Source organism: Monodon monoceros, unplaced genomic scaffold, assembly GCF_005190385.1.
Source record: "Monodon monoceros isolate NGI ecotype Baffin Bay Population unplaced genomic scaffold, NGI_Narwhal_1 Super_Scaffold_13, whole genome shotgun sequence".
Classification (NCBI taxonomy): Eukaryota; Metazoa; Chordata; class Mammalia; order Artiodactyla; family Monodontidae; genus Monodon; species Monodon monoceros.
Window position 1 is genome coordinate 84,788,146 of NW_021703769.1, and position 18,639 is coordinate 84,806,784.

An 18,639-nucleotide genomic window follows, 5' to 3' on the forward strand; every position below is an offset into this window, starting at 1 on the left:
TCGGGATTCTGCTGCTTCTTCAGTCTGCCTGTACTTCTGTGTCTCTGGGTCAGCGATCGGCTGTCCCCTGCTTCCCTCCAGGTGGATCAGTGCCTTTGTGAAAGGCCGGGTGGATTTCCTTTCTTCATCCTTCCCAGACCTGGAGCCTGTGGCTCTGTAGCAGGATCACTCATAGTCACCAAAAGCTGTAAAGCACGCAGATGTGCTTTAACCGGTGAACAGATCACCCGCCTGGTGCAGCCGCCCACCCCGCTGCTCAGCATTGAAATAGCCAATGACCAACGTGCTGGTCTCCGTAAACGGTCTGCGAGAAGCCCCGAGGTCCCAGGGTGCGGGGCTCTGCGGGCAGACTGCTGGACGGGGAAGGGAGAAAGTCAGAGACAGACCACTGGGCCGGGGTGCTGGGCTGGGGGGTGCCAGTGGCAGAGAAATGCTCGGGGGGCTGGGCTGTCACACACGTCGGCGCCTGGGTTAAACCTTGCAGAATGTCCACCCCAAGTGTCAGGGTTATGCATGTTTAAAATCTTTTAATATAAAGGGCACCTCACTTAATTACTAATAAGGAAAAATATTTTATTTCCTCTTTCCTGAAAGGTCTCGTCATGATCAGAGCTCCTTTACCTCCTTTTTTATGCAGTTTGCAGAGAAGCTTAACTTCTCTTTCTTCTTGGTGATGATTTTGTATAGAAACTTTTAACTTATTTTGGAATCTCATCTATTCCATTTAAGCTTAGAAAGTTCTTTAGTGATTTGATAAATAGTTCTATTTTCTTCTGTGATTTTTATTTTTGGCTATGTTTTACATTTAAAAATCTAATCTACTTGGAACTTATTTTGGTACGTGGTGTATGGTCAAGATTTAAATTGATTTTGTCCCCAGGTCAGTAAACAGTTGCTGTAGTGCCATTTATCAGATAATCGTTCCTTGCCCTGTAGGTTTGTAATGTGTCCCTCTCTGTTTCCATGGTTTCTGTTTTTTTATTCCATTTTTCTGTTCCATATTTTTAGTAATTATAAGTGAAATTATGTTTGAGTATGTGGTGTAGAACATGGCATTTCCCCTATTTTCCCCTCATTTAGATTTTCTTACCTGTTTGTTATTCTAAATGAATTTCAGAAGTGCTTTGTCGAGTTCAAGAAAAAGCTGTGAGGATTTGGTTTTTCTTGACATTGCATTAAAGGTATAAATTACTTTGGTAGGCGAATTTTCAGCTTCGTCGCATTCTGTGTCTCTGGGTAGGTGAGGGGAGCGTCAGGCCTGTGGAACAAAGAGGGGCCCGAGGCAGGGCCTCCTTCTTGGCCAGGGGTCGGGGTGCTCCGAGCCCCTCTGCTGGCACCAGTCCCACTCCGGCCACCGTCCGCTGCTGAGCTGGGTCTGGAAACATGGGATCCAGGCCTCCCTCCTCCACCAGGTGGGCCTGTGAGTCTCCCTGGTGCTCTGGGTGCTGTTCTCCCCGCCCCGGGTCCCAAGCCCCTCCACCCTCCTCCCGCTCTCAGGGTTCTCCCGTGGTCGCCTCTGCGTTGCTTCCCGTACACAGCCGTGTGCGGCAGGGGGAGTGGGGAAAGAGCCTTCGCCATCTGCCTGGTGTAGACAGAACCCCTCATGTCTCCTTTGAACAAGGTCCCCGTGACCCTGCCCTTCAGCCCAGACTCGGGGCCCTGGGTCCAGATCTCCCCCGACTCCTGCATCCAAGATCGCTCTGCCCCAACCCTGCTTCCCACCTGCCAGACGGCTCACGACCCCGTGTCCCCGTGGGGAGGTTGGCCACCTGTCAGCAGCAGGGGGGGCCTCGGTGCCAGGGTGAGGAAAGAGCAGTGCGGGGGCCTCGGGTGCACACCCCTCTGACGCTGGGCGCTGCTCTGCGGGGCTGTGGTCCAGCTGTATACCCGCCTCACCCAGCGCCGGCCCTAAGGTATTGATGGGCGGACAGACAGACAGATAGATGGACACAATGTGAGGGAGGCTCCCAGCCCCTGGGGTAGTTGGAACCCTTAGCTTCATGAATTTCTTTTTGTTCATTCAAGTGAATTTTTAGTCCCAGAGGAAAGGACCTCTTGAGCCGGTGAGGGAGGAGCTGCCGTCCTGGCAGCTGTCCTGGCTTCGCAGGTCCCGAGTCTCGGCTGGTGAGAGGCAGAACCGGCCACGCTCGCTCCCAGAACACCCGCTGCAGGCCCCGCTGTGTGACCGGGGCCAGCGTCTGCCCCCACTCAGCCCCCTCGGCTCTGAGCTGAGGCTGGTCACCCTTCCAGGCCATCGTGACTGCATCCCCGGAGCACAGAGCCCACAGGGAGCAGTGACGATGGTGACAGCTGCCATCCTCCAGCCCCATCGGCCCGGCCGCGCAGGAGCCTGTCAGGCAGAATCTCCTCTGTCTGGAGAGACAGGAATGGCCCGAGAGTCCTTGGCCTGGCAGCTGCCCCGACTCAGTCACAGAAGGTGACTGGCGGCTCAGGCTAAAGCGTCCACTTCGGAGACGGGACCTGAGCCCCAGAGAAGACCGTGGAAGCCGAGGATGGACGTCGCCAGGTGGCCCGGGCGGCGGAGGTCTTGGACCGCCTGGGCAGGGCACGTCCCTCCTCAGTGCCACGGGCCCGCGAGCCAGAGGGGAGAGAGGGTCTGCACAGACTCCCCTGAGCGTGGCCAGGGGCAGGGCGCTGTCCCCACTGGCTGGGTCAGAGCGGGGGCGTGTCGGCCTGAGGGAGTGCCACCGCGGCTTCGAGTGCCTGGAGCTGCTGCGCGGTTGGCACCGTCCGCGCCGTGTCTCCTGCAGAGCCCGAGACGCCCCAGGGCAGGTGGGGGGCCGTGTTCGGGACCAGCCTCGAGGCCACGCCGATGTCCTCAGAGCCCCTGTAGCCCCAGAGAGGAAATGAGAGGGGAAGGTGAGCCCGGGTCAGCCCGCTGGTGTGGGTGTGAGGCCGGGGCGCCAGGGCGAGCCCCCTCCTCGGCTGCTTCCAGACAGTGCGCTTTGTTGCAAGCCGGTTGGCATTTTAATCACTGTGTCCCTGGCCATTCCCTCTTCACACTGTTTGTTTATTCTCTGGTGTCAGGTAATAAAGGGCAGCACCATCAATTAGGCGTTTAATTGGAGTTGTAAAGAAGCCGTGTAATTTAATCTCCGGGTTTGCAGGCAGTCAGCAGAGGAAGGGGCGGGGGCGGGGGCGGGGGCGGGCCCCACCGGGGGCGGGCCCCACCCAGCCCTCCTCTCCACCGCTTCGGGGACAGAGACAGCGGCCGGGGCAAGGCCGCCCGCTCAGGAGACCGGCGGGTGGGAGCGTCCCCGGCAGAAGCGGCCCCACTGGGCCTCCGTCTAGAGAAGAGCTGTGTCTGCAGCGTCAGTGGGGTCCCCGTGCGTCCCTGTCGGGCTCCCAGCTCTCAGCGTGACACCCCCCGCTTGGTGTCCCTTGGGCATCGCAGAATTAGCGCGTTGGGAACTGAACTCCCCAGACTACAGTGAGATCCCGCACACACACCAGTCAGAACGGCCCAGATCCAGACGGTGACAACAGCAAAGGCTGGCGAGGGTGTGGAGTGCCAGGGACCCTCATCCGTGGCTGGTGGGGATGCAGAATGGCACCGCCACTTTGGGCGCCAGCTTGGTGGTTTCTTACCAAACTACCATATGATCCAGCAGTCACTCTCCATAGCATTTACCCAAAGGAGCGGAAAACTTAGGTGTCCACACGAAAACCTGGAAGCAACCGAGGTGGCCTTCAGTAGGTGACCAGCTAAATAAACTGCGGCCCATCCAGGCAGTAGAATGTTATTCTCGCTAAAAAGAAAGGAGCTGTCAAGCTATGAAGAAGATGGAGGAAACTTACACGCACGTCACTAAGCGAAAGAAGCCGATCTGGTATGATTGCAGCTATGTGACGGTCTGGAGGGGGCAGAGCTGTGGAGGCAGGAGGGAGGTGAGTGGTGGCCCGGGGCTGGGGGAGGGGTGGGCAGGTGGAGCGCAGGGGCATTCTAGGGCAGTGCAGCTGTTCTGTGTGACGTGGTGGTGAGTACATGCGTTACACGTCTGTCCAAACCCATAGGCGGTACAACACCCAGGGTGAGCAGTAATGTCAGCTGTGGACCGGGGTGATTTGTGCTGAGTCAGGGTAGGTTCATCCGCTGTGACAAATGCACCCCTTCTGCTGGGAGGCCTGTGTGTTGGTTTGGGGGAAATCTTTGTAGCTTCTGCTCAGTTTTGCTGTGAACCTAACACTCCTCTAATAGTCTCTAAAAGAAAAAAGAAAAAGAAAGAAAGAAAACCTAAACTCCCAATCTTCACCTGTTTTACGTGTACGGTTACTTTTAGTAAGTGGACCGTGTTGTGCAGCCGTCCCTGCAATCTAACTTTGGAACATTTCTGTCAGCCCAGAAGGACCCCTTTTCCCGTTCGCAGTCGGTGTCTGCTCCCCCTGCAGCCGTATCAGCCGCTGACCCGCCTTCTGTCTGTGGGTGGGTCCTTTCTGGACACGTCACAGAAAGGGGGTCCCGCAGCACACGGCGTCTGTGTCTGGCCCCACCGCCTGGTCCTCCCTGTCGCTTCATTCCTGCGTGTCATGGGCAGCGCTCCTCTGCATACGTGCGCCGTGCTGTGTGTCCCTAGTCAGCTGGTGCCCACGTTGGTTGTTCCCACTCCTGGGCTGCTGTGAACATTGGGATCCGAGTCTGTGTGTGGTCGTAGGTTTACTTTCCTCTTGGGTGGCGCGGAGTTGCTGGATTCTGTGGTAGATTTGGGTTTAACTCTGAGAAACTGTCGAGTGGTCTTCCAAGGTGGCTGTGCCGTTTTGCGTGCCCCACGTGTGTGTCCTGAGTGCTCTGTCCTTCCTAACGTCCGTTCCTCCCCGACTCTGATTAGAGCGTTGTCACGGGTGTGAAGTGGCATCTCGGTGTGGCCGCGTTTCCCTAGAGACTGGTGACGCCCCGCACGTTTTCACCCGCTCACCAGCCATCTGTGCGTCTTCCCTGGTGAAATGTCTGTGTGAATCTTTGGCCCATTTTCCAAGTAGATTGTTTTCTTCTCATCATTTTCTTAATGCTGCCTTTCGATACGCACAGGTTTTTTATTTTGATGAAGCCTGATCTGTCCGTTTTTTCTTCTGTGCTTAGTGCTTTGTTTGCCCTGAGAGATCTTTGCTTCCCGTGAGGCTGTCATCTCTTGCCTTCTCCTAGAGGCTCTTACGTGAAGACCTACGGTCCCGTCAGTGAGTTCGCGCACGTGTTGTGAGGGGAAGGGCTCATCTTCCCACCCGGGTGTCCGGTGGTCGCTTTGAGAATCAGTCGCCGGGCTCAGCTTCGGTCTAGAGTCTCTGCCACGCGGCCCATCTGCTGCGTCTATGCCAATACCTGCCGCCTTGACGGCGTGAGGCCCCCAACCTCACTGTTGTTTTTGGAGACTGTTTGCATCTCCAGGTACGGTTCTGGGTCGGGGGCCTCCCTTGCTTTTCTTGGACGGTCCAAGCACAGTCCCGCCTCAGGACCTTTGCACTCGCTGTTCCTCTCCTGGGCAGCCCCGCGTGCACTCCCTGGCTCCCCTTGGTGAGGTGCCCCTGGCTTGTCCGCATGGCTGCCCCTCTGCTGGCTTTCTTGTTCTCCATGGTGCTTACCGCCTTTGGATTACCGCCTGTCTTACTTCTTTACATTGTTTTTATCTGTGTCCCTGGTTGGAATGTAATTTCCATCAGGGCTAGGTTTTTACCTGTTTGTCCAGACTGTGTCCTCTGAGGCTAGAGTGCTGCCCAGTACCCGGGACACCCTGGGGTGACTGGCCGAGCACTGCCGGGTACACAGTGCGCCATGGGGTGACCGGCAGCTGTTCCTAAAGTTCCGGTGCCGGGGCTGCTCCCATCATTTGTTGCTGCTGGCTGGGAAAGCACGGCCCCAGAATCTCAGAGGTCTGGCTGTCCCAAGCCTCCCAGGTCAGCAGCACCCTACGGCCACCATGACAAGTCACCACACACTGCGTGGCTTGAAGCAACACAGACGTGTCATCTGACGGTTCTGGGGTCTGAAGTCTCACTGGGCTAAAACCGACAGGGCTGTGGCCCTCCCAGAGGCTCTGGGGAGAGCCCGTTTCCTGCTGATTCTGGCCCGGGGGGGGATCTACAGGGGGGCCCTGCTGGCCTTGGGGGGGCCCCCGGCAGGATCTCCCTCCCCCCTCACCTTGCTGTGCTGGATGTTTGTGGGTGCTGGTGAGGCCGTGGCTCTTCGTGGTCGGGGGTGGCCTCTATAGAGGTGGGAACTGGGCAAAGGTGGAAGGAGAAGACGGGGGGTGGGCGGGGTGGCTGCACTGGCGGCATCTTCTGAATGCCGGTGGGGGAGCCACGGGCTGTCACAGGGTTAGTTGTCGGGCAAAGCCCCACGCCCTACCCCAGGAGCGGAATTCACACAACCTGGCTTCTGGTCCTGGCTCCGCCAGCAAGAGCTGTGTGTCCTCAGGCAAGCCACTTGATGTCTCTGAGCCTCGGCTTCCTCCTCGGGCAGAGGCTGCCCCTGAGCCTGCACCGCCTGCTACGCTGGGCAGTTGTGAATTATGAAATGGGGCCCTGTGTGCTGGGACACCAGGGCCGCTGTCAGGCCGGAGAGCGGCAGGAGGGCCCCCCTGTCCTTGATGGTGAAGTGTGAACCACCCCGGGAACCTCCTTCTGCGCCCTCCAGGCCGGGCGTGTGCGTCTGGCACGTTACTTCTTACGGGCAGAGCCCAGGCACTTTTCGTTGATTCACTCCCCATCCCGGACCCTGTCTTCCTGGGAGACGTTCCAGGCCTGGCTCTGCCGGGAAGCCTGCATCCTTGCCCCTCCGGATCCCTCGGGGCCGCCTGCCCTGTCCCCGCGCTCCCCGGCCTCCCCTCCTTCCAGATCCCACGGCCGAGCGGCTCCTGAGGTCCTCTTCCTTTATCTCCTGCCATCCGAGGAAGTCATCCCAGTTCGGATCTGAGGCCTAGCTGCACACGTTAGCAGGTTTTAATAGACTGCCACATCTCCAAAGGAGGGAAAGAGAAGATGTAAAACTCTTGTCTTGCCGAAAGCAGACAGATTGACTCGAAAATGACTCAGTCAATAAAAGATGAGCTCTGAAAAGGCTCCCTCTCTGAGAGGGAGCTCGCCTTCCAGGGAATTAGTTTTGCGTGAGCCCACTGTCAGGAATTAATAATCCATGCGGCGCGCAGAGTGGAGAGAGCGCCAGAGCCTCCCGCAGACATGCGTCCCTGTGCTCCATCCCCGCCCCGAGCCAGCAGGCCGGGGCCCACATAGCTTCCTGCTCACCAGAAGCCTCCGCCTCTGCCCAGGTAGCCCCTGGCAGCCCCCCTGCAGGGGCACGTGGAAGTTGTCGGCCACGTGTTCAACAGCAGGGTTCTCTGGTTCCATCTCGGGGTCTGTGATGAACCGTAGCTGTCGTGTGCCTCTCCTCTGGGTGGTTTCTGGCTCCGGCATGTGTGTGAACATGTGTGGATGCGTGTGCGTGCGCACGTGTGCATGTGTGAGTACACACGTGTGAGCGTATGAGCGCAGCTTCAGGTGGTTTGCCTTTGACGGCCTGAGCCTCAGTTTCCCCATCCGTGAAGTGGGGACACACGTGGTGATAATTTCATAGGGTCATCCCAAAGCCTAAGACCAGCAAGTGCATGCAGAGTGAGTCACGTCCGCACTGGATGAGCGTCTCCCATTCCTGCCGCCCAGGCAGCCATAAGCCATGCAGCCCAGGTCACCGCCCTTGTCGGGGTGCTTCAGTCGGGAGAAATGTGTGGTCAGCACCCAAGCAGGTGCATAAGTAACGTCAGAGGGTAGTGAATTCCATGAAGATACCAAACACGGGGCTCCCCGGGGCCCTGCTGGTGGCCTGGGCAGGAGGCCAGCCTTTGTGACCGAGGTGGTGCCCAGTGTTCAGGGCGGTTTCTCACAGCAGTGCTGGCGCTGCCCGGGGGCCTTTGGGGGCCGGTCCCAACCTGAAGGCCCGGCTTGAAATCCAGCTTGTCTCTGCCCTCTGGCTGGGTGGCATCAAGCCGGGCACTGGCCTCCTCTGGACCTTTCCCCACGTCTGTGCCCCACTCGGGGATGTTCTGAGTCCAGGTGGGCACCAGGCTGTGACCTTGCATCCAGGCCCAGCTGGTCCTCCACTCCCGAAAGAGCCAGCGAGGCGGGGGGAGGGGCCGTCCTCTGGGGCCTCAACTGCTGTGTCTCAGCGGTGGGGGAGGGAGTCTTCTGAGAACGTGGTGTCACATCGGCGCCCGCCTGTCACTGCGGGACTCTCCCACCCCATAATCTGGTGGGCCGTAATTGCTGGTGTCTTTTCAGATCGTTTCTGTGCAAGGTGACAAGCTGCTTGCGCGAGTGAGCAGTTAATCACACAGAGATCTCCGTCTGAAAGCCGGCACCGTGCTTTCCAGGGCGGCCGTCTGCCAGGAGGCCTGGCGGTGGGCACGCGCGGCTCATCTGCATGTAATTCCAGGGCTAGCGTCTCCTCTCTCGTGTGAAACGTGCAATTTCCGGCCCAGCGGGAACACGGGCTCACGATGGAGAGACTCTTCTGGGCCGTCTGGCTGCAGGCAGTTCAAACACAGCCGTCCCCCCTGGCGGCAGGAGGCTCTGGCCAGCGGATGTCAGGGTCCTGGGCCCCTGTCACTGAAGCTGGCTGCGGGGGACGGTGGTGCCCCGCTGTGCCCTTTCTTGGAAAGGCCTCCTTGCTGAGCGCTGTGCGGGGAGGGGAGCCGGGGACCACGGAGCTGCCCGGCCGGCTGGCCCTGGGCCCCTCGGCGCCTGCCAACCACACAGGCTCCTCTCCTCCCCCCCTCCTCTCCCGGAATATGGATCTGGGACGGGAGGCGGCATCCAGGAGGATGGGCAGGAGGCTCGTGCCACGTCGGGCGGCAGCCCAGCTCTGCTGTGAAGGTGGCCCACCATCTCCTCCCTCTAGGTGGCCAGCCGGGCCAGGGCCCTCACCCAGTCACAGTCCCACAGTGCCGGCTCCCACGGTGGCTAATAAAATTGCATCAGTATTTGATGCCTAATTATTAAGTACTTAAAAATGTAAAAATGAAATAGTTTAGAAGTTACCAGGCGTGGATAATTCGGCCCCGGCAGCGTGGCCCCGCTCTGGGCCTCAGCAGAACCAGCACTGGTCAGTGCTTGCTGCCTGCCGGGAGGCCTGCCGGGGGGCCTGCCGGGGGGCCGGGGCTGCCTCCCGAGGGGCCTGCCGGGGGGCCGGCTCCTCCCCGGGGAAGCGAGTGGCCAAGGGCGCCCGAGGCAGCACCAGTGGACAGGCCGCGTGGCTCAGCACAGCGCCTCTTTCATCCAGGTCAGCCTGGGCTCCGTGAGAGGGGTCTGCGTCGCCCCGACACTAGTGGGGGTGCTCCCCTCCTGGGGCAGGGCCCCTCCCTGGCCTGTTTGCCTGCAGGGACTGACTCCCAAGCACCCCGCTGCTACGTGGGGACACGTTTTGCCCGCCCCCCCCCGCAGCCTTCTCCCACCCCAGCACCCCACGTCCAGCAGCTGTGGGGTCCCGCGCGGCCTCGCTGTCCAGCCCCTGGCTCTGCTCCGCCTGCATGCCCGTGGTCGCCGCTCTTTCCCCCTCAGCGCCAGCGCCAGCAGCTTGAGGCCCAACTCGGGACCTGGTCCCACACCCACCATCCTCCAGGGCCCGGAGCTCACCCAGGAACCTGGCCGCACCCCTGCCTTCTCAGTATTCCCACAGCCAGTCTCCAGTTGGGACCCAGCGTTGACCTCAGGAAGACCCGAGGCCCATGGGCCCAGAGTCACCAGCTGGCTCACCTTTGGCGAGGTTGTTGATGAGCTGTTGGCTGCCAGGGTCCCAGGAGAGCAGCAGGGCCGTGGCCTCGGCGCCAAGGTCCAGCAGAGGCAGCAGGAAGCACTGGTCCCAGGGGCGGGCCAGCCTCGGTGTCCCTGTCACGGGAGCAGTCACTCATCCAGCTTCCTCGTGGACGTGCTGAGGAAACAGGGGCCGCGGAGAATGAGCTTGGTGAGCGTCCGGGAGATGGGCTGCCATCACTCCCACCGCGGCTGCCCCTGCCATGCACCGAAGACCCCTTCAGGCTGCGGGGACGGGGTGTGCGTGAACACAGGAGCCAGGGTGCCCGGAGACCAGAGAGCAGAGGGCGGGGGGTCAGAGGCACCCCGACCGCCTTCGTGGCCTGGAGCAGAGCCGGGAGCTGGTGATCCTGGCTCTTGGACGAGCGGACAGCACGCCCCCCGCCAGGCGCCCTGGCCCGCCCCGCAGCCTTCCCGCCGGCCGGTCCCAGAGTCCTTCCTCTTGTCCTCAGGCTGGTGTCCTGGGAGCGGACCCGCGTGCACCACGTTGAGAAGCAGCCGCCGGCTCAGCCTGGGCTCAGAGGGCTGCTCTTCCTAACGGGGATGCGTTCGTCCTTTTGTCGTTTTCTTTAAAAGAACCTGAAAATCTCAGCATTGCCTAAGTGTTTTTTATTCACTTTTCAGAAAGATAAACGACTCTGTCCCGAGTCCCCAGAGGACAACTTCAGAAGCTCCTATAGCCCCTGATTTCCAGCCTCCTACACAGCATCACTGCAAGAGCCCAGCCTAGACGGGCAGCATGCAGGGCCTGGTCCTCAGCCAGCACAAGGCTCAGTTCCCTGTGCCCGTGGCCTGGGCTGGTCCCAGCTCCCCCGCTGTGGCATCTGCCCACCACTGGGGGTCCATTTATGGACTCATCCGGGGAGGCCGGAGGGGGGGGCGGTCCAGTCTCAGCACCAGCCACTCTTGGTGACGTTGGGGCCCCCCGGCTGCCTTGGGCTTTCATCACTCATCTCAGGGACGAAAGCCCTTTTGGGGCCCTTGTGGTCACCACGTGCCTTTGTCATGACCATGGTCAGCCGCGGCGAGAACAGGCGTGGGCGGGAGGGGCGGAGGGAGGATACCTGCCTTCCGCCTTGCTGCTGAGGATTTTCCTCCCTGGGTCGCGAGGAAGCTGACACTGCGGTGGCCTTTCCTCCCTGGCCACCGAGGGGCTGGGAAGGTCCCTTTCATGGTAGTAAAAAGCCAGGTGCTGACGGTGGACTTGGAGTGGGGCAGACGCGGCCCCGCCTGCTCCCCCAGGCCTCGTACCCTGTGTCTGAACGCTGTGTGCACGTGACTCTCGGGTCCTCAGGCGGGCGAGGCGCTAGCTCTCCTGTGCACATGAGCGTGCACGGCCATACACGTGGACGCGCACACACGCGTGTCCCTGCCTCACTGCACCGTGTGGCTGTCTCCCCTTTGGTTAAATCACTGTTCAGCACTTGGGATCCTCTGACCTTGTATGTGTTTCTTACGGCTGGAACGTGTGACGTCTCGTTCCATGGGCCACATCTCCCGTCCAGGGCGGGTGTCGTTTTGTCGTTCTATCCACGACTTGCTGTCCACCTCATTCTTTCGGTCCTGGTTCTCCCTTTGACGTGTCTGATGCCTCTGGAGCCCCCAGCCGAGCCACTCGCTTCCTGGTGCTCAGAACACAGCGGTCCGCCCGTCAGCTGTAGGCTTGCGTTCTCGTCCTGGGTTAGGGCTCATTAGCGTGCTCTGAGCCATCGTCACGCTCTGTCTCTTGAGCCCGGGGAGACGCGGCCTTGGCCTCTGGAGGCTCTTGTGTGGTTTCCTTGATGTTTTCTCTGTCCCGCCTTCTGTAATCTCTTCATGTAAGACCCCTATTAGTTGGATGTTGGAGCTCCCAGAATCTCGTTTCTTTTCTTCTTTGCTGTCTTCCACCTCTGTTTCTATGTTTGTCTCTGGGAGGCATCTTCTGCTCTGTGTCTGAGCCCCTCCGCGGACGCCCACGTGATCCCGACCCCAGCGTGGGGCGGCTCTTCTCTCTTCCGACCAGGTTCGTAATGTTCTGTTTGTCCGGGCTGTTTGATTGTTTACATTAGGAGCTTCCCGCTGCGTCTGGTGACCCCTGGTCTGTTTCTGTGGAGGACGGAGGCCACTCTCAGGGGCTCATCCGCGGAACACAGAGGTGCGGCTCCAACCCCCTTCCCAGAAGGGCTGCCGCCCAGCTGTGGCGGGGGGGCGGGGGGCGGGGAGGGGGATGCTCGGCAGGGAGCTCAGCCGCCAGACCTCCCTATTCCTCCACCCCCGCCAGGCGCAGAGAGATACCCGGCGAGGTCACTCCCTCTGGGCCAGCCCAGCCGTGGCGACTGAGGGCAGGGCGGGGGTGTGGGTCAGTGGGGTGTAGGAGGGCGGCCGCAGGTGGCTCCGGGCAGTGTCTTGCAGGTTGGCTTCTCAGGAAGCGAGCGTCTGAAAAGGACCTGTGTGTGTGGGGTTGGACTCCCTGCTGGGGGTTGGGGGGACCTGCCCTGGGACAGGAGGAGCCGGGGGTGACCCCTCGCACAGACCCTCAGACCCCCGGTTCCTCGGCTGCTCCCACTGCTGTGCTCCGGCCGCCCCCCAGGGCCACTGACCCGTCTGCCTGCGTCCCCGTCCGCTTCTCATCCTCGGAACGCGTGTCTCCCCTTGTGCACCGCTGTCTCCCCTCCCTCTCACGGTCTTTGCAGGAGGGAGAGCAAGGATGGACACGTGCGTTCCACTTGCGAGTCGGGGGCAGGGGCTTGCTCGTGTTTAAACTCCCTCAGGGTCGTCTTCTGGGGTGTGGTGGAGAGTTTGTGGAGAAGCGGTGCCTTCCACACCGCAGGCTCCTTGAGATGCCTGGGGACACAGTCATGGCCAGAGGACCTGGTCCTCCCTGCCGAGCTCGTAGCTGCGGGAGGAGGCGGACGTAGAGCAAAGCGTGTCTTAAAATGCTCTGTTGTGCTACGATGACCACCAAGGTGAGGCCCACTGGGAACAAGGTGGGAGGCCACACTCCTCCAGGGGCGATGGATGGGGGTTAGTGCCCAGGTGGGAGAGGCCACCCAGGTGCCCGCCGAGGCCCTGAGGCGAGAGCAGGGCGGCGCCTTTGGGGCACAGCAGCCAGTGCGGGTGGACGTGGAGGGGCAGAGGCCAGGGGCCACGGGGGGGCTATTAGGCCGCAGCTTCCCTCAGGAGCTCAGAGTCTTGTCCAGATGACTTGGGCCTCACGCAGGACAGGCTGGCCCTGGATCCTGGGCAGAGGGCGGAGTGTGAGCCCCGAGAACAGAGTGGCTGGCCTGGGCTGAGACCCCTCAGAGCTCGGTGGCCGCGGCAGGAGGCCTCGGGCCTGGAATCTGGCGACCCCAGGTTCCCATCCCAGCTCTACGCTCTCCCACGCCAGCTGCCTTCCCCACGGGGGGCTGGGCCTGCTGCAGCGGCGGGAGGGCGGGGGGCGGTACTTGCTGAACTGTCAGAAAGCTCTGGACTCGGACGTGGGTCAGGCCAGCCCGCCAGCAGGGAGCCACGGCCTTGAGGGGTCCCAGAACGGAAGCGCTTGGAGCAGGCGGTGCTGCTGGAGGTCTGTCTGTCCACAGGGCACGGGAGCAGGATGGGCTGGCCAGACTGGCACAGGCTGCCCTGTGGGCACGGCTCAGGCCCCCTGGCGAGGGAGGACTCGGATGAGAGGACCGCTGGGCCTGCCCCTGAGAGCCTCGCCCACCTTTCAGAGCATCTCTGCGGCCGTCTTGTCTGCGTGTGCATCTCGGCCCCTCCCGGGAACAAAGCGGGTGCAGTGGGCAGTGCTGACGTTGGCTTCGACCCCCTCTGAAGGGTCTCCATCCCAGAGTGTGGGCCAGCGAGCCGGAGTCTGACCGAGCGCAGGGGGAGCTGCTGCCGGGGCCGGGCCGCCCTCGGGACGCGAGAGCGAGAGCAGAGACCTTTCCGCCGCTGCCGCCTCCGCGCCCTGCCCTCAGCCTGCAAACTCATAAGAAGGAAATTGAATGGCTGCGAGGCAGGTGCACTTCCAGTAAAACAGAGGCACAGCCGGGCTCTGCAGAGGCCTGGCCGGCCGGCTGCCTGCCCCTCGTTGGCTGTGCCCAAGCCCTCGGGTAAACCAGGCTCCAGATTCGGGGCCAGGACCTGGATCTCCGGAGCCGCGAGCCCGTGAACGTGTCTTCCTCCTGGCAGCTCTGCTTTCGGGTGAGGCGCTCTCTCTTACGTAACAGAGTGCAGTTTAGTTTTGAGCTTTCACAGCTGCCTCCTGCAATTCCAGGAGGGTTGGGGTTGATGACGAGGAGGCGTGGGGGTCAGAGCCATGCCAGGGCCTCTCGGGCGCGGCTGGAGGAGGCCAGGGGCCTGGGCCAGAGAGCGGACGGCGCTGCCCCTTGACCTCCGATCTGCCCCCCCCTGCACCCCGGGGCCTGTCCTCCACACCTGGGCTCCGGGTGATCGAGTCCGCTCTCCCTGACGCCCACTTGTCCACCAGGACTTGCAGAGAGCCCCGAGAGGGGCCTGGGAGGGAGAGGGGCCTGTGGGCGGGGGGGGGGGGTAGGAGGAGGTTCGGCTCAGAGGAGAGACAGCCAGTGGGCTGGAGGGCAAGATTCAAAGGGCAGGAGAGGCAAGACAGGGCCCGGCCGAGACTGGGCCAGTCATGGGGGCCTCAGGAACATCTCAGTGCAGACCGGCTCCCTGGGCTGGCGGGGAGGGCAGGGGAGAGGAGGGGAGGGGCCCTTGGCTGGGCCCAGGCGTGAGGCCGTTGGGCCTGAGTGTCTGGTGACCCCGTCCCCGACACAGCCGAACGGGCTGGGACGTGCACGCGGCGGTGAGGTCTGGGATGGGTGGCCCGGGAGCTCAGCGGAGCCCTGGCAGCCACTTGTCTGTGGCGCCGGCTCTGTCTGCCCGCGTGTGGCCCTGCCAGGTCAGGTCCAAGGTTGGCCGCCAGCCCTTGATGTGACAGTTGTGACTGTGCCTGCCGGTGGGCACAGATTGGGGTCACTGCAGGCTCCGGGAGCCTCTGGCCTCTGGGACCGCAGAGGAGCATCTTGGGGGTGCCCCGCGCAGGCCCCCGTCCCACCAGGGGAAGCCTCATCTCGCTCTGGGAGAGGCTGAATCAGAGCAATGCCACTTCCAAGGATGAAGTCCTGTCTTACTTAATCCAAACCATTTTGTGAGTCATTCATTCACATGTATGTAAGCGACTGAGCTACGAGGATTGCAGGAGGGCAAGATGCTGACTGTACCCCAAGTCAAAGTGGCGCTCGTGGTCCCTTCCCTGGACTTGCCTCTGGGCGGGCTTTGCTGGAAGCAGCACCCCTCCTGCCCCACGTGGACCAGGCCACCGGGGCCAGATGCCCTCGGCCTCTGGCAGCCCCTGTGACCTGGAGGAAGCCCCCGCAAGCCCCACATTCTGGCCCCGCCTCGTGGGCTGTGAGGGCCGCGCTGTGCTGGCACGCGGCAGGTGTGCAGAGCATGGTCCCCGAGAGCGGCAGGGGGCACGTCTCCCCCGAGCGGGGAGGCCCCGTCTCTGTAGGAGTCTGTGAGCTGCGGAACAGACGGCCTTTTATGCCTGAGGGCAGAGGGGACGCTCCCTTCTCCAAAATCGGGCTGCATTTACGACCAAACTTTAATTTTTCCCATTGGGCCCCTGAGAGGTACTCAAGGCAGCACCGTCTGACACGGGGACACGTCACCGCACGCGCTCGGTCAGTGAGTTTTTCCTCCTGCTGACGCGTCCATCCTAGGTGGTCTGGCTGAGAGACAAGGGAAGAACCTGGGGTCAGAGCTGCCCGTTACCCTTTTGATCTCATAGTCTGATTACTCGATCGATCAAAGGCTCCACGCCCACGTCCCCGATGGAGAGGCCCTCAGCTCCGGAACGAGAGTGTCCGCAGGGCCGCTGGGCCGGGTGATGGATGGGGGCAGTCCGGGCAGGGCAGGCGGCAGGCGGCCGGCCAGCCAGAAACACAGGTGCCGTGAAGAGGCTGCAGGCCGCAGTGCTAGCATCAGAGCTGGGGGGTGGCCGATACCAGGCTGCCCACAGAGCTGTAGGCTATGGAGACAGGACCTGGGATGTGTGTGCAAAACCCTGGCACGTTACAGAGTGTGTGAGAGGTTAGGGTAGTAATGTTGTCGGGAGTTTGGTCCTGGGGGCAGACAGCCCTACCTCCGCCGTGGATCGGCGGCCAAGCCGTCAGTCGCTTGTGTCCACGCTTGTGAGGCGGGAGAGACCCTGCACCCGCCTTGCAGCCGCGTGGCGGCAGCAGGGCCTGTCGGGTCCTCAGCCTCCGGCCCTGTGGCGTCTAGCTTGATTGTCTAGAACGGGGCGGGGGGCTCTCCTGGAACGCAGGCTCCCTGCAAGTGACCCTGACTGCATCTGCTCGTCTTAAACCAGCACGAGACACACTGGGTCCTGCGGGTCAGCGTGAGGACGGAGGACGGTTGTCCCCACCACAGGGCGGGAAGGGCAGGACTCACACCAGGCTGACGGCTCGAGGCCTGGGGTTTTCCACACCCCCTGGGCGGCTCCAGATGGGACCCAGGAAGCACCTGGCCTCGGAGGCAACTCGTGTGCGCTGAGTGGAGCCGCCTCGCTAATTAACGGGGGAATGAATCAGGGTTTAATTACTGGGAAGGCACCTTGGGTGGAGGATTTGTGGGAATCGCTACGTGCCTTCCCGATGGCTTCACACAGCTGGTTTCTCCTCACGCGGCTGTACACCTGGCAGGGGCAGCAAATGGGCCTGAGGGTCTCTGTCCTGAGCCACCCAGTTAGAACACGGCTGGGGGGTAAAGGATGGTGGGCCCAGGGGTGCCCTCGCAGACCCCACCACCCAGGGAGCCTGTCTTCTCCCAGCGGTCTGGTCTCTGGGTGGGCAGTGGGGAACCCCAGGCAGCGTGGTCCACGCCTCCAGATGACCTCCGCTCTCTCGGCCCCCCTGCCCCGCTGCCTCTCAAGTGGTTGGACATCCAGCCCTGGCAAGATTCGGCTGCAGACGGGGAAGCGTTTGTCGACTCGTCTGGTTGGTGCGGGCAGACCCAGGGCTGCAGTCTCGGATTGAGGGTCCCCATCTGTGCCCCTGCCTGGAGGACAGGGGTGAGCCCAGGCTGCTTCCCGGCTTGTCCTCCCCATCAGGAGCCGCGTGCGGCTTCCTCGCCCCTCAGCCGGCGCCCTCTGCCCTTCTGTGTCTGTCCTTCCGAGACTGGCTGGGGAGCTGACTGCCTGTCTCTTCCCCCTCAGAGCTGAAGAAGCAGGTGGAGAGCGCGGAGCTGAAGAACCAGAGGCTGAAGGAGGTCTTCCAGACCAAGATCCAGGAGTTCCGGAAGGTGTGCTACACACTGACGGGCTACCAGGTGGACATCACCACAGAGAACCAGTACCGGCTGACCTCCATGTACGCCGAGCACAAGACCGACTGCCTCATCTTCAAGGTAGGATACACTACACACAGCCGTGCGCACAGGACGTCGACCATCCCCCCGACGGGCAGCCGGCCTCCCCGAGCTTGGCACCGCAGCCCTGACCCCCGCAGGAAGCGTCCGCCCCCAGGCCCCTCATGGCCCTCCTCCTCGGCGTTGGCCCCATCCCTTGGGGGCAGCAGGGTGGGGGCTCCAGTGTCAGCAGTGCCCGCGGGAGGGCTGAGTAACGGGGTGAAAGTCAGGATCGGGCCAGGGAGGTGACCCCGGCGCTGCCAGGCGTGCAGCTGGACGGCGGCGGACAGGCCGAGGGAGAAGAGCTGCCAGACCTGTGCCGCTCCCGCGGCCGAGGGCCATCAGGCTGGAGGGTCCCCGGGGGAGCTTGCTGGCGCCGAGAGGATGGGTTTGGAGCCGTTGCACCTGCTGGCGGGAACTCTCAGCAGATCACTGGCATCTCTACTTGCTGGTCCCCGAGGGCACTGAGTCCCAGACGGGAAGCACCCTGCCCACGGCTGCTGCCCGCCCGCCGGCTCAGGGCAGGTGCAGAGTGTGAGCTGAGGACGGGGAGCAGCCGGAGAGAAGGTCCACAGCGCGGACTGGCCTCGCTGTGCAGGTGCCGGCGGCCCGCGGGGGAGGGGAGGTGCGCTGAGCCGCCTCCGCCTGCGGCAGCTGTGACCCCCTTGGCCAGCTCACTGGACTCTGGGAGACTCTGGGCCCTTCCCACCCTGGCCCTGGGGCTCAGAAGGGCTTCCCTGGAGAGCCGAGACTCTGTGGAAGGGTCTCGGGTGAGCTGGTGGGAGCAGAGGCCGGCCCCGTGCTGCATCCCAGCCCTGCCACCTGAGGCTGGCGCACAGGTTCCCGTGGCCGCGGATCGGGCTGGGGAAGGATCTCAGGTCACGGTGGTTGACTTTATTTTCCCAAAGGTGCTTTTTCAGGCAGGAGGAGGTTGAAGGCAGAGTTAGAAATAGCTGCGTGCTGTTGCAGGTGAGGGCCCGCAGGTGTATGCCGGGGTGATGGAGGGCTTGGGCTCAGCCCCCGGGCTCTGTTCGGGGAGCTGCAGCCCGGCCCCTGCTGCTGCGTGGGTGGGAGCTGCCTGCCGGTGCCGTTCCATTCAAGGCAAGGCAGGAGCTCAGCTCCAACTTCTTCCCGCAGGGCCCGGCCCCCTTCCTACCTGCTGCCCCGAGGAGTGGGGCTGGAGCCTTCAGAGCGTTTCTGGAAGGATTGTCCCGCGTGGGCTGGCAGCCAGGACGCCTGTTGAGCTGAGCAGGTGGTTGGGAGCTCCCAGAAGCTCCACGTGTGGGCAGGCCGTGTTCACGGCCTTGCTTCTCCTCCCTGCCGTCCTGTCTGCTGTGGTTCACAGGAATTTTCCTCCCCTCCCCTCTAAAGCCCCGGGGACGGAGAGCGCCCCATGGCCAGAAGGAGGAGACTGACCGTAAGAACGGCCACAGG

General features: G+C 62.2%; 1 protein-coding gene across 9 annotated transcripts in view; it reads left to right on the forward strand.

Annotated features, from left to right (window-relative positions):
• Positions 1-18,639, forward strand: part of MAD1L1 (mitotic arrest deficient 1 like 1) — a 323,294-nt gene that overhangs the window by 270,317 nt on the left and 34,338 nt on the right. For all 9 annotated transcript variants that reach the window (XM_029219334.1, XM_029219333.1, XM_029219335.1 and 6 more), the window contains one exon: positions 17,015-17,205. In XM_029219334.1, the coding sequence (XP_029075167.1) occupies positions 17,015-17,205 (191 nt within the window). The remainder of the gene's footprint in view (positions 1-17,014; positions 17,206-18,639) is intronic.